This window comes from Saimiri boliviensis, chromosome 6 (genome assembly GCF_048565385.1).
Source record: "Saimiri boliviensis isolate mSaiBol1 chromosome 6, mSaiBol1.pri, whole genome shotgun sequence".
Lineage (NCBI taxonomy): Eukaryota > Metazoa > Chordata > Mammalia > Primates > Cebidae > Saimiri > Saimiri boliviensis.
The window spans coordinates 95035289-95051099 of record NC_133454.1 but is presented as its reverse complement, the minus strand read 5'-3'; the positions used below and the strand labels follow the sequence as shown (position 1 = coordinate 95051099).

The window sequence follows — 15811 nt, the reverse complement described above, 5'->3', positions numbered from 1 at the left end:
GTTAATAGTATTGTATATCTCAAAGAGTTGTTGCAAGGATTAAATGAGATAATCCACATAAAATATTTAGGTAACTACCAAATAGCAAGTATTCAATATATTTTATCAACTATTAGTCATACCAGACTGCAAATTTCTCAGCCTTGTATTATATACTGTAAGTCCTCAGTCATAGATTTACAAATAGACGTGTGATAGTCTTTGAAAGTTCAGAAGTGAAACCTGTAAAGACTCCAGTCTTATCTTAAAATGTGAAATTGACTTAAAGAAAGAGGTCAGGAAATAAAAGTTGGCTCAAATATCATTTAGAATGGACAGGGTACACTGCAGCTTAGAGCAGGCATTTCTATTTAAAACGTGTTTATAACAATCCTGCAACATCTGCACCTGTACCCCAGAACTTAAAGTAAAATTGAAAAAAAATTGTAGGTGGGTAATAATCTGGCAAATAATAAGCAATAGGTAGGTAGCTGGCTATAGGTTTTTGTGGTGGGCTTGTTTTAGATTTTCGGACATTTCAAAGTAGTAGGCACAAACCAGGAATCTGCTCTGTTTGGAATCGTGTGGATCTCAAGTTGGATCAAGCTTGGAGCTCTGTATTGGAGCAGAGGGCAGCAGCTGTAGTGTCTAGGAAGGAATGTCCCCGATAAGGCTAGGAATCCTAGTATGGGGCAAATTGCAGATGGGCTTTGAGGCAGAGGAGACAGTGTTCAGCCACAAAATTACAATGGGGAGACAGAAGGCCTATGGCCACCTACAGACTGAATTCTCCTGGGAGTGGGCAGTCAGATTCAAATGAAATCAACAGGACCAAGCAATGAGCATGAAAACTTTGTTTATAAAATGGAAACTACATTTCCAAATTACCTCATGTGGTGGAAATGCTGCTATATATGAGCCATTGTTTATAAGTTTACGGATACCTGCAAAGTGAAGAAAAGGACAGTTCTTGAGTTAGTTTCAATGAAAAATTTCCTCTGAAGCAACACAAATATATGGGGAACAATGAATTAATTTAAAATTTTAAGATAACCTCAAAGACTTCCATAGCCACATCACCTAGGGGGACATTGAGATTGTGAAAGAGATTGATACCGGTTCTACTTATGTCCTTATGATATTAGTAAATGAAGATTTGCAACTTGTTACATTGATTTGTTTTATCATATCATAAAATATTGAGCATTTAACCCACCTATTTAGGATCATGTGACCCAGAGGCAACTTTTTGTTTTTCTCCAAATAACGAAGTTTGGTCAAGAAAGAAGACAAATTCTATATCCCACCCCCTCCCCATCCCCTACCAAAAAAAAAAAAAGAAAAAAAAAGAAAAACCTCAAAAATACATTGGTATTGAGAAATACTTAATTGTATAATACCAAACCAAAAAAACCTCAATAGAAATATGAGACACTTATTAAAATTTCCTCCCTCTCGATAAGTGTGGAGCAAAATGGACACCCTCATAGACTCCTGGTAAGAACAGATACTAAATGAGCAACTGTTGTTGCAGTATTATTTATATCAGTAAAGAATTAGAAACAATTACATATCTAAAATGGATAAATAATTTAATATTAATAGTACAATAAATTACAATAGGTACTATTGTAGTAAATCATAGTAATTTGATAAATTTTATTATAGAATATTGTACAGCTATTCATAATAATGTTTTCAAAGAGTGAGGCCTTGAGAAAATATTCATAATGGAATTTTTAAAAAACAGAAAATTATAGGTGCTAAAAAGTCTAATTTATGTGTATGTGTATATTTATATATGTGTATATATTTATATGTATATACACATATAAACAGTTTAAATGTATAAGTGAAAATTATATTTAGGAATAATTTTAATTTTAATTATTCTGTATTTACTGTATTTTCTACAAAGGGAATGATACCCTTATCATTATTTATAATGCCATATTTATTTCAAAAGACTACAAAAGCATATAGTACTAACATTTAGACACATTTTCAATTTATATTCTGGATTTCATTATTTTTAGTTCCTTTGGTTTTTTTGAGACAGGATCTTACTCTGTTGCCCAGGCTGGAATGCTGTGGCACAATCTCACCTCACTGCAACCTCCATCTCCCAGGTTCAAGCAATTGTCTTGCCTCAGCCTTCTTAGTAGCTGGGATTATGGGCACCTGCTACCGTGTCTGGCTAATTTTTTTATTTCTAGTAAAGATGGGGTTTCAGTGTGTTGGTCAGGCTGGTCTTAAAAACTCCTGACCTCAGGTGACATCTGCCTCGGCATCCAAAAGTGCGGGAATTACAGACTTGAGCCATTGCACACTGGCCTACTTTTACTTACTTAAAAATTACTTACTAAATTTATTTCTTTATTTTTGGTAAGGTTTAGGCATATGAGTTAACTGCTTTGAATGCTCAGTAATAAATAAATTATTAATCAAAAGAAGAACAGAGTCTCATGGTTTTTCTTTAAAAAGTGGCTGTCTTGAAACATAGTATATTTTACTTACATAACACTCAATTTCAATAAAATCAGTAGAGATTGGTGCAAGTTTTTGCTGGCTGTCAACTTTTTATTTTCAAGGCTTTTAGGATGTGACTAACATTTGATCCCTTCAAGCATCTTTTATTTGTCACCCTTATATTAAAAGTATATCTTATTTGTTACCTGTTGCTTTCTGCTCAACTCTATATAAATTTTACATTTTATTTACCTTTTCTAGGTGAAACATTCTCAAGTTTCTTTTGTATTATACATGTTGTAGCATACGGCTAAACATTTAAACACAAAAAAATTTAGAAGATTAAAACTAGCTTTTATTTCACCTTCCAGAGGTAACTTCTAAAAAGATATCTTCTAGAGTTTTTGTGTTTTTATGTATGTGAGTTTAGGAATGAAATTACATGAGACATATAGTTTGTGGCTAAATAAACTATATGTCTTTTGAAGTTGATAAATAAGGAGCTCATAAACAATTTACAATCTCCCTGCATATAGGACTTATGTCATGTACTTTGTATAATAGATGCTTGAAATTTTTATGTTAAAAATAAGAGTGAATAAATGTCACATAATTTTTAGTGAATGAATTTTAATTCATTAAAAATTCATTCATTTTTTAATGAATAAATTTTAATTTTTACATGGAGACAGCCTAACTTATTTTTCAGTCCCCAAGCATGGACATGTAAGGTATTTCCAGATAAATCCATTACAAATAAGCCCATGATGAACAAATTTCTGTATATTTTGTCATTCAAAAGTCTGATTATTTGAGGGGGATAAATTTCAAGAAATAATATTTCTGTTTCAAAGAATCTGCACATTCCACATTTTGATACTTATGGTCAAATACCTTCAAAAGAGTGTTTTTATTTTATTAAAAGGCTGAAAATTGAATATTTATAGAGTTTGTGTTCAATATGTTATACACATCTATTTAATGAATTAAAGCAAAGCTTCAGTTGTTAAACACTAATTCTGGGAATAAATAGCATCAGCAAATTCTACTCTGTTATTAATTAATGTTCTTACCCACTTTTGATATTCCATTTTCATATTTGGTGCGCTCCAGCATGTGATAGACTATTCTGCTTCGAGTAGCATTGCTGAAGAAGGTGTCCTTATTATTTATTATGAAGCTGTTAAGATGAGGGGATTGGTTTTAATATTCAAAGCAGAACACAGAATCTAGCAATAGTTACAAGTTCCATTAAAGCTAATGCATATGAAGTATAGTAAATCAGAAGGGAAATAATCCTGTTTAAATAAATTAATTAACAGTAAAAGAAATCACTCATAAATAATATAAGGCATCATCAAATATTCATTTTGTTATCTTCTTTCAGTGTATAAGGAACTCTAGGTGTCTTCCTATGTCTTGTTTCCAATGGAATGGGGTAGAATAGATGGCCAATTGGCTCCTATACAATTTATACTACCTTAAGCAATGTATTTCCAAATAAAACATGTCAAAAATTGATGTTATACCTCAAACCATGCTTTCCAATGTAGTTTATCTGAATTTCATAGCCTTAACAATGAACAATCGTCCTACCTTTCCCCTGATGCTCTATTACTGTCACCATGGTAAGAGTTGCAAGGAGGAACCATTTGTGAGCCAATGATGTAAGAGCAAAAGCATGACCCCAAGAGGAATGAAGGGTCTGTTTCAGTATGCTGGGAACCTTGACAAAATGGGAATGTTCTGGGTCTTGCTTCACCTCTAACACTTCGTGTTTCTAGTTAGGTTATCTATGTGAGTGCTAAATCACCATTGTGTCAAACACGTGGTCCTGAATTAGCTATCTTCTATGATAGTTGCTTCCTCTTCACTCTCCATATTCAAACAAATGCCAAACTGTGTAACTTTTCTGACTAAACTCTCTCTCTCTCCATCTGTTGTTCTGGGTCTCAATGCCTCTTCTCTAGATTATGAGTAGAACATCCTCTGAACTTGCGATGCATTTTCCCACCTGACTTTTAATGCACAGCTCTGATTCTTAGAGCACTCCCTTACCTTGAGTGTGCCAACAGCTTTCCTCTACAAGCATCATTAAATTTCTTATTTTCCTCCAAGGCTCTTGGTACTTGCATTCTAACTTGCTCTTCAGTCTTATGTCTAACAGCTCTGGCTTCTTTTACCCAATCATCTGTCAACTTATTTAATTATTAGGTTCGTGCAAATGCGATTACATTGTGCCAACATAATATCATCACCTTAAAATCCCATGCTTCTTTTCCTTTCGGTTTTGCTCTGTTCCTTCTTCTCTCCTTATGCCACCCCATATTTTTACCTGGCAAAAGGAGCTATTTCCTTTGAAAAAGCATCCCAGATCCTCTCCTTTGGATGTGGTACTCTCTCTCTCTTACAAAATGTGCATTTTATTTCTGTCTTCTTAATACATTGACTTTACTCTGCCTTTTTTTTAAGTAAATATGCACATGTGTCTACTTGATTAGACTCTGAGTTCCTCCAGTATTCTTATCTCTGTACTTAGATGTACAAAATTCAGGGTCCTGTGAATTGCATGTAGCAGAAGCAATGTCCACCTGGCTCTTTCACCAGTAAATTGACTCAGCATTCCCTCAACAAATAATTTTTAAGTAGATAAATTCCATTTTTCATGGAGTTACATTATAGAGAGATGAAATAGCTGATGCATAAGTAAAAAATAAATAACAATTTCAGATAATTTCTATGAAGAAAAATGACATAGTGTACTGGCATAGAGAATGACTGGGTCAAGAGCACTTTAGGTCATGTTTTCACAGTCGGTCTCTCAAAAGTGGTGAGGTTTGAGTGGGAGCTGAATGATGGGAAGGACTATGCCATATCCAGATTGGGGCAGAGCATGGCAAACAATGAGAACAGCAAGAACAAAGACTCTGAGTTAGGACTAAGCTTGAGCTTTCAACGGATAGAACCAAGGCTTGTATGGCTGGAGAGACCAAATGATGGGAAAAAATGCAGAAGATGGAGTGACTCTGCTGGCCAGCAACTACAGCATCTATGCTCATATAGTACATAATAAGAAGTTTGAAATGTATTGTAAGTACAAATGGAAAGCTATTTCAGAGTCTTAAGCAAGGCGATTGCATGATCCGGCTGCTATTTTCCAAAGATTACTCTGGTTTCTTGGGTTTGAAAAGAAAGAGTAGAATGTTTTTCATCTGGTGTATCACAGATCCTGAAAGGTCCTGAAAAAGCACAGCAAAAAGCTGAAAAAGCTTCCATGAAACTGCGACCTCTCTCTAAACCCAACAGTCATTTGGAATTTTATTCCTTCTGCCATTCCAATATCACTGGAATTAGAAAGCAAGCTTCTAGTTACACCTCCAAGAATAAGTAATAAAATAAATAGACTACTGGGAAAAGGAGGGTTTCCCATTGATTGCTGGCTGTGTTACATGTTTGGTGGTCTGGAATTCTGTTTCATCCATCCTTTCAACTTTCATCTCAGAATATAGGTCAATTCAGAATGGTCTATAGCAAAGTAGGCCCTATAGCTATAGTCCTTTAATACATCATGACTTTGCCTATCTTTATGTTTACCCCAGTTCATTATTAATTTGCATTTTTGTCTGCCCCATTAGACTGGGAGTACCCTGAAGATAGAAACTGTGTCATAAGTTCCTTTATATATACAACTTGTATGATATGGAAACATACCAAATGCTAGTTGAATGAATATATGAATAAATAAACAGGTATGTATGTAGGTAGGCAGTTAGGTGGAGAGAGAGTCATACAACAAATCTCTTTTATAATTCTCATTCATTTTAGTTAGATAAGATTGAACTAAAATCGTTTAATTAATAAATATACATTTATTGAAAGCAATTATAATTATAATTTATTTATTACAACAACCTATTACTCAAACATGCTAATTAATAGTAATCCTATTATTATTAACATTATTGTTATTTTAACGGAGTCACCACCACAGTAATTATTTTGAAAGTGTTAGAAACTAGACTACTAGTACATGAGTTTACAATTAATTATTCACTACTGAATGTCTCTAAATAATCAAATTGATAACAAATTAATAACATTCACTTAGTGTTGTTTATAAGTGTTTATTTTAATACAATAGTAAGTTATCTGATGCATTTGGTAAACAATGAAAATGGTCTCAGGTATTTTTATTCTATAAATAAGCCCCATATCATAAAGGTATAAAGGCAGGCAGTATGAAAAAAGAAAGAAACTCACTGGTGAATTCGTGCTCGGCTGAAGGGGCCAGTATAGCAGTCTGAATCCTCTAGGTCTGGAAAAGCTGACTTGTCAAGAACCATTGGGTTATGGGCCATCCAGTTTTTGATTCTTCTAAAATAAGTTTGCATCCTGGAATAAAGTCACATTTTAGAACTAGATTAGGTTGTATTCCAAAGCTGTGACTACCTTCCACTACAATTCTAAGTACTAAAGAAACTTCTCTGAAAAGAGATACACACACCTACACACACCACACATAACAAGCATTGCTTCTGTTCCCACATGAAAGGAGAAAATAGCAAAACAAATCAAATCTTGCATTTGTTTAAACTTTCAGGACAACTATGTTATCTTCATGAAAAAATAAAATAATTGTGGAAAAGGTTTCAGAAACAAGATACATAAAGATGGTGGTAAGAAAGAGTACTTTTTTAAAGCAGCAAAATATATTTATTAAAACAGTGTGTATATACATGTATGTAGCTATACAGATATAGAAACAGATCACTCCCTAAATTTTTAAAACAAACAGAATTGTAGTTCTAGAAAAGTGGAAACTGAAAATAAATAAATTTCTGTGACATATTCAGTGGCACGGGAGTCATAAGTGTGGTAGATAGCAAAATTTAAAGTCAACCAAAACTGAGTTATAATTTATTGCACTGTAGTAGCCCTATAAACTTGTACAAGTTATTTAACTTCTTGCCTCAGTTTCCTCACTCATAAAATAAAAGTAATGCTGATATTACTGGAGCGTTCCAAATTGGTGTTTTATTCTAGACTTGATAATTTACAATAAGAAACATTGGGACAAAGAGCCTTTGCTGGACTTTTAAGATTCCCATGAACGCAGGAATAACCTGATTATCTTGTTAACATGCAGACACTAATTTCATGGGCCTGGAATGGGGACTGAGATTCCACATTTCTACATAGCTCTTAAGGGACACTTTCATTGCTAACCACTGACTATACTTTGAGTAATGGGTTTAGCATGGACACCTGGCATATACCATTTGGACAATGTTTTGGGAAATCTGACATCAGGATACTTTGGCTCCAGCTTTAGATTATACTAATAACCTAGTTCTATTATAATATATATGGTGATTAAAATCAGATTTATTTTACAGAGAAAAATAGAAACAGAAGAAACATTGACTGCAGGGATTGACTCTGAAAGTCTAAATTCAGAGTTACTACAATAATTGCTGTGTTTAATAACACAATTGCAATATTTACACACTATGAGTTTCTATCTGGGGAAATTTTTGGCTTCTGCAATAGCAAGTCAAAGTAGCAGGAGAGAATATTTTTGTAGAGAAGTATTAAATATAACACACCTCAATATTTCTTTGGCCAATTCTGCTTAAATTTCAGAAAAAAATTAGTATAGCAATGGGTAGGCAGTGAATATTGTATCTCAGGAATTATTTCATTAAAGCCTATCATGGTAAAATTACCACGTGTAATCTGAAATAAAAATAATATCCTAATGCAAAGATTAGTATGTGAAAGCCTGGGTTTTTCCTTTGCCAAGTAAGGTTATCATTTACTTATCAAGTAATTTTTGGTTTTGGAGGAAACAAAACTTTTTTTCTAGCTTAAAATAATAAATATGTAGTATTTGAGGTGTTCATGTTGCTTCTTCTCATTATAAAGACAGCCTTTAAAATAATAGTGTCACCTCATTGGAGAGCCTCATGCATTGATGTGTAGAAAACATTGAATAGATTGCATCACAATTACTCAAGCTTTTTAAAATTAGCATAGTTGAAAAAAGCAATGGGGTAGGAGTTGGAAGATAGTGTTCTAGTGCTGGTCACTAAAATTGGGCTAAATATTTCCAATCTTTGAGCTTCAGTTTCCTCATTTCTAAAGAGAGGGAGTAATTCCATCTGTTCTTCATTAGGAGGCTAGGAAGATCAAATAAAAGGAGGCATTCTAATTACACTTAGAAAATGCTGATGGGTGGATGGGCGCAGTGGCTTATGCTTGTAACCCTGCACTTTGGGAGGCTGAGGCAGGCGGATCATGAGGTCAGGAGTTTGAGACCAGCCTGGTCAAAATAGTGAAACCCCATCTCTACTATAAATACAAAAAATTAGCCGGGCGTGGTGGCGGGTGCCTGTAATCCCAGCTGCTTGCGAGGCTGAGGCAGGAGAATTGCTTGAATCAGGGAGGCAGAGGTTGCAGTGAGCCGAGATCACGCAATTGCACTCCAGCCCAGGCAACATTTTTTTTTTTAATCTCAAAAAAAAAAAAAAAAAAAAAAAGAAAGAAAAAAGAAGCTGACAGGCTACAGTACCCAACACTCTAGTAGCTCTGACAATATAATAAACAAAGTAGGTATAAATGTGAATTTTAAATATTTTTAAAAGAAATGGAATAAAAGTGGTTTCAGACCATCATTTGTAATGTTAACAGAAAATAAACAATATTATCACTTTAGGCTTTTCACATACACTTCCTGTGAAGGAAGGGGTAAACAGAGTCTAATGGTGAAATACAGTTGGCCTGAATCTGAAAACTAGGATGCAAGAATCCGGTTATTAATTTCTTTAAGCCTCACTCAGTTTTTCTTCTCTTAATTGAAAAGGAATACCTTGAGAATTAAATGAATAATGTCTGATACCACAGTGCACAGAACATAGTAAGCACTCAATAAATGTTTATAATAATAATGATACATAATTTGTACTACTAAAGGTAGCATCATCATGCCACCAATGTAACATAATATATTATCTACACTCTACTAAACCTTTATTGTGTTAGACATTTTGCAAACTCAAGATAGCATGGCATAATGTAAAAATAGAGCTTTAGGTTTCTTTGTTGTAATCAGAGAAAAGCTAAGAGAATTCTATGAAAATGGAAAACAAGTCAGGATTAAAGGGTCAAAAGAACTTGACTGAAGCACAAACTGCCAAACCAGCTGTGAAACCTGGGCACAAGGTGTGTGGGTGGGGATGGTACAGGAGACTTTTTCTGTTTTCTGGCCTGTAAAACTGGCTATTCTCTGTTCTGCTTCCCTTGCAGAGTCATTTTTAAGATGTTTTAATAATTGAATGTGAAAATGCTTTGTGAATAAAAAATAAATTGCAGTGATAATAATACTAACAATTTCCTCTCAACCTGCTGGAGAAGTGATGATCTTCAAAAGCTGAACAATTGCCTGTACATTAATTATCCCCTAATGTGTACTGCTCAAGACTAAGCATGTGAGTAAAATCCTTCCCCACTTCAGGAAAAGAAAAGCAGAAGTGAAACTAAATGGCCATGTTTGATTTCAATTTTTCACTTTCTAAAATGTCTACAGATTGAGTTTACAAATTTTGTAATTTTTTTCAGTTTAGTGTTATATAATTTTACAGACTACTTTTCTATTTATTCCTTGTCCCTCCCACATGATCCACAAAGAAACAGAAGAAAGAGAATTACTTATTATAAGTAAAATGAAAAGAGGTGGGCTATAGTAAAGTTCAAGATATTTTAATAATCATTTCGGATACCTGATAACTGAATTTTCATTTTATGAACTTACACAGAAAATGAGAAACATAAAAGATAAAACAAATGTTGACATATAATAGTGTTTGTTTTTCTAGTTTACTTTTAAATTTGACCAAAACAGAGAAAAGAACATTTTTTTACCGTATTAAAAATGTTTCTCTAGGATTTACTACATGCATTTGTCATAACTTTACATGAACAGACATTTGTTCCAGTTTCAATATACAGAATTTTATACTTCCAAAAGGAAGATTCACGTTTAACAGAAAACCTACTAATCATGCAGTAACGAAGTCTCACTAATTCTATAGTAGCAAACTGAAGCAAAACTAGAGAGTCTATCAGCCATCCAACAATAAGCAGGCATATGCAGAGCAAAGAGAAGAAAACCTGCAGTTGCAAGCTTGCATAATATAATATTCCAGTGACTAATTTCATTAGCAAAATGACTGGAAATTTGCTACATAGACCAGGACCGAATACCAACATGGGAAATGAGAGCTCATTCTAAATGAGAATGTTAACCTGACAGAAAAATGTAACTTGGCTGAAGAGCATCATTAGTTTAAAAAGGAAAAGCAATTTCAGTAGTAATTTCTTTAATATTCATTCTGATTTCAAGGTTTTTTCTCCATAATTTACCTTTCTTGTCACTCAGTACTGCCACATCTAAAATTAATGCTTGAAAGAGACCAATATTTTCCCATTCTGATTTATAAAGTTTGAAATTATATTCAATTTTCTTTAGTAAAGAAACTAGATTTATTGAATCATTTCCTCAAATGGCCTGTTATTCACACTATGCAGTTCTTCTAGCTTTTATGTGATTCTGATTTGTAACATACATCTGCAACATTATTCAATGGAGCATACTCTACCACATTCACATGCTTTATCTTTGTTAACTGATTCTTTTGCAAGGTGCAGAAAACTGCCAAGGGTAAGAAGTTTTTTATTTGAGCATTCATTAAATGGAAGCTGATTTCTTCCAGTTAAATAGTGTTCAGAAGATTCAGGAGGAAGAGTTCCTTCCATCTCAGGGTTGTGGTTTGATTAATTTTTTTTTCCACAGTTACTCTTATCACAATAGGTAAAGAGCTAATATTTTGAAGTAAAGCTACTCAAAAGTTCACATTCAATACTAGGGTAAGAGACATACCTTTGAGTGTTAGAATAACAATGGGTCTGTGATTCAAAAGATGCTACATGGCTTTGGTAAAGTACCTCAACTCTCTGAACACTAGTCTTTACCACTTCTTTCAAATGAGAGAACTGGACTGAATGATACAGAAGGTTTTTGCTGGGTTTATTGTTCTGATCATTTAACCATCAATTCTCATCTTATAAATATTTTTAAAATTAAAATATTGTAAGATGCTAAATTGCAATTAAAATCCTCCTTCCATAACATTATAACATGGGAAGAAGCGAAGAATGGCAATGATAAATTGTAACAAAAAGACTATTGGATTTTAAATGTTATTCAATTTGGCGTAAGTCATTTTGGAAATCTCTTCAACAAATTAATAGAATTATTCTTCCTACAATTTACAACTGCTGATATGGGAAATAAAATATCTTCTTCTATTTTTTCCAATTGACAAATTGGTTATAAAGAAATGATTCATCACCCACCAACCTGCCCATTGATTTGCTCCTCCCGTCAGTGTAATAGCACTTTTTCCTGAAAAATACAATAGAAATCAGCTGAGGAAAGTAACAAGAACAATAAAGTGACACAAGTGAGTTACAACATTCAATCATATTGAGCATTTCCATACCCCAAGTTCCATATGTTTAAGAAACTTAAGATGTTTGAAGCAACCCAGCATAGTATGAGAAACATCAACTTTACATTGTTTTAATTTCAGAATTTAAGGTACTAATAACAAAGACACTCTAATAAATCTGCAGACCAATTTTGAAAAAAATGAAATTATTTTTAATTCTATTTTCGGAAAGCCTGTCTTCTGCCACTCAACTTATACTAAATGAATTATTTTCTTACATTTTATATAAAGTCATCCATCTATCTATACATCCATTTAATACAAATGTAATAAATACTTCTGATTTGCTAAGGAGGGGTAAGTCAGAATCACCAAAAATTTAGAGAAAAAAGAGAGAGGGTCAGTTTGTGTCCTCAAGAAGCTTCCTTGATAGTTCAGGTGAGAAGTCATTAGTTAAAATTAAATGTGAAAATGCAAGAAAACAGAGAGGCTATGGAAATACTGAGGAAGGGGAGCTCAGTTAGTTTTTGTAGATGGAGGATGAAGGACACAGGGAAGTTCTCCCAGAGGATATGTTACCTGCACTGAATCTCAGAGCATGAATGGGAGTAATCTTTTGAGTTAAGTGGTTACATATGACATCCTAGATAAAGGTAGCAGCAGCATATGAGGTGGTTTTGGGACAAAACCAAGTATATAAGATTTAGAGAACTGCAACCAATTTGGTAATAGCTACAGTATATACCAAAAGTTGAGGATTGTGATAAAAGAGGGGAGGATGGTAAACAAGGCACAGATGATAACGGGCCTTAACAACTAATGCCAAGGTTTTTAGATGAAAAGTAATGGGAAGATATTGAATGTTTTAGTAGAGGTATAACATTTCTTAGAGAAACTAAAACTTAAGGTGACAGAATTCATCTACTAAATAATTTTCTCCACATGCTCATGTTGGAGCATAGAAATCGCTATTAGAAATAGTGATATTCTTACTCTCTAAAATACCTCTTTATCTTCATCATTAAAATTCATTTCAGAGGATCAGTAAACTCCATCATGCTGTGGTATCTAGAAAGCAGCACATCCAATATCTAGCCCTTAAGTATGTTATTAGCTGCTTAGAAAACTTGAAAACTTTTGGAGATACCGTATTTCATTGCAATCCCTTTCATTGCTAACTTTTGGAGATACCACATTTCACTGCAATTATATTGCCAGAAAATAACTTCAAAGTTGTCCCCACCATATTCCAACACTAACTTCAAATATGAAACATTGAAGCTTGTTATATCTATCCTAAACTAACACTTTAATATTTTCTCCCTTTTTTTCAAACATACACAAAAGCTTGGGTGCATACTTCACTCAATTCTTACTGGACTGTAAACTCCTTTTTTCAGCATCACCTCTATATAGATTGTCTTGCACTATTTTCCCTGATGTAACATAGCCCTTCACTAACAGTCTTTTTTTAAAAGAAGCATTTCTTAAAGACAGTAGTTAGTTTTGTTTCTCCGACTTTGTGTGCGTAGTGCATACTTGGCACATTGCTTGAAAAATAGAAAGCACCGAGACGACCGATGAATAAATGCATGAGCCTTTGTTTAATTCACAGTTGCATTTATCTCTTTCAGTGCCAGAAAGCATTTCTCATTTAATAAACACTTACTGAATACAGTATCATTAAAAAAAAAAAAAACCTATAAATGTGGAAATTGGTATAAAATAATTCCCAGCATCAAACAATCCAGGGACATTATTAAAAGGAGATAAAGTTCACAACTGTAATTATCAGGAGTAGATATGGTTAGAAATATTATAAAAGAATATGGAGAGGGTTGGCATTTGAACTAAACACCACTTTCTACTTTTATTGATGGTTGTTTGAATACTTCTCTTAAACAATTAAGAAACTATTGAGAAAATGCATTAGGAGAAATAAAGAAAATTGAGAAAGAAAGTCATACAAGATAAATATAAATAGTTTTTAGGCCATCTATATGGTAAGAGCAAATAAAAATGAAAAATAATAGACTTAATTTTCCCTGTTGAAAAGGAAAGACACTTCTCCTCCCTCTCTCTTCTGAGAGCATTAACTTAAGAAAACTTGCCATTATAAGTACTTTCTCCTCTCTTTGAAATGTATATTATTCTTTAGAAAATGAAATGGGTCTTTTGTCAGGACTTAGAGGCCATCTTTTTACAATGCAAATATCAAGACAGCAGCCCCGTCCCAGTTTCTGTGAGAGATAGGAACTTAACCTTGGTGGATGCCTTGCACCAAGTTGCAGAACTACCTCCTGTCATAAAGATATGAGAAGTTTTATTTCTCTTCGTATGAAGCTAATTAACAGCCCAATTACCAGGTGAATCTATGATGAACTATGAGTGAGGAATGGTGCTGTTAAGTCCTCTTACTTAAAGGATTGATACTGCTTGTTTTTGAGTTTCCACCCAAATCTCATCTCAAAGGGTAATCCCCGGGTGTTGAGCCTGGAAGGTGATTAGATCATGGGAGTGGTTTCTCCCATGCTGTTCTTGTGATAGTGAGTGAGTTCTCAGGAAATCTGAGGGTTTTATAATTGTCTGGAAGTACCTCCATTTCTTCTCTCTCCTGCCACCTTGTGAAGCAGGAGCTTCTTCCTCTTCTGCCAGGATTGCTAAGTTTCCCCAGGCCATACAGAATTGTGAGTCAATTAAACCTCTTTTTCCTTTATAAATTGTCCAGTCTCAGGGAAGTTCTTTATAGCAGTATGAAAGTGGACTAATACAGGGCTAGTTATTGTTTATTTTGAGAATATGCATGCAATAGGTTGTATTTGTTTGGCTACATTAAAAAATGAGATTTCCCTTTGTCTTTACAACTTTTTAGTGAATTGACTACGATAAGAATCACATTCTGGTTTAATGTTTATTCAATAATGAAATGGTTTTCTTCCTTTTCTATCTTTGTGGAGAGGTTTTCTGGGAGGGGGCAGATTTTGTTTTTAATTATATTTTCAATATACCATATATCTTTGATCCAGGAAGCAAAAAGCAACCAGTAATTCTCCTTAATTCTTCTGTATAAATGAATGTGCAGGGCCAAATCTTCTTCTACCTATAATCACCCATCCTGTAATTTAGTAACTGTATACTGTTCATGTACACTGCTTTCTTTATTTTTCCCTTAATTTTCACTTGAAAGGTTCTGCTATTTTATACCTTGCAGGAAGACTGTAGTCATCTATCTACCTATTATAACAACCACTCCAAATTATAAGTAAATGATTGCCTCAACCACTGAGGCAGCCAGAGCTCAACAAACTCAATGGGCACCTGTAGAGATGCCTGTGGGGCTAAGTGAGGGAGACAATCAAATGGGTGAAACCCTGACCCCCATGCTGCTATCTATTTTATAGATTGGGTTCCCATTAGATTTTTTATTTCATTTTATTTTTGCATAAAAAGTGATCTAAGTTTTATCCCAATTATGATAAAAAATAATTGCTCTTAATGTTTTAAAAATATAGCCCCAAACTTGCTTTGTTTAAAATATTTGTGGGATGATAGGCTTGACAAAAAAATGTGAGGTTGACCCTATCTGGGTACTCCATCTGAGAAGCCACAGGATGACTGAATCTTTTTTTTTTTTGATATGGAGTCTCGCTCTGTTACCCAGGCTGGAGTGCAATGGCTCCCATCTAGGCTCACTGCAACCTCCGCTTCCTGGGTTCAAGCAATTCTCTTACCTCTGCCACCTGAGTAGCTGGGACTACAGGCACGTGCCACCACGCCCAGATAATTTTTGGTATTTTTTAGTAGAGACAGGGTTTCACCATATTGGCCAGGCTGGTCTTGAACCCCTGACCTCG

The 15811-nt window shown here is 34.0% G+C and overlaps 1 protein-coding gene across 3 annotated transcripts in view; it reads right to left on the bottom strand.

Moving 5' to 3' along the window:
- ANO3 (anoctamin 3) overlaps positions 1-15811 on the bottom strand; it is a 434237-nt gene that overhangs the window by 100840 nt on the left and 317586 nt on the right. For all 3 annotated transcript variants that reach the window (XM_039471298.2, XM_074401252.1, XM_003919928.4), the window contains 4 exons: positions 11867-11911; positions 6709-6840; positions 3522-3628; positions 868-923 (listed from right to left, as the gene is read on the bottom strand). In XM_039471298.2, coding sequence (XP_039327232.1) covers positions 868-923; positions 3522-3628; positions 6709-6840; positions 11867-11911 — 340 coding nt within the window. The remainder of the gene's footprint in view (positions 1-867; positions 924-3521; positions 3629-6708; positions 6841-11866; positions 11912-15811) is intronic.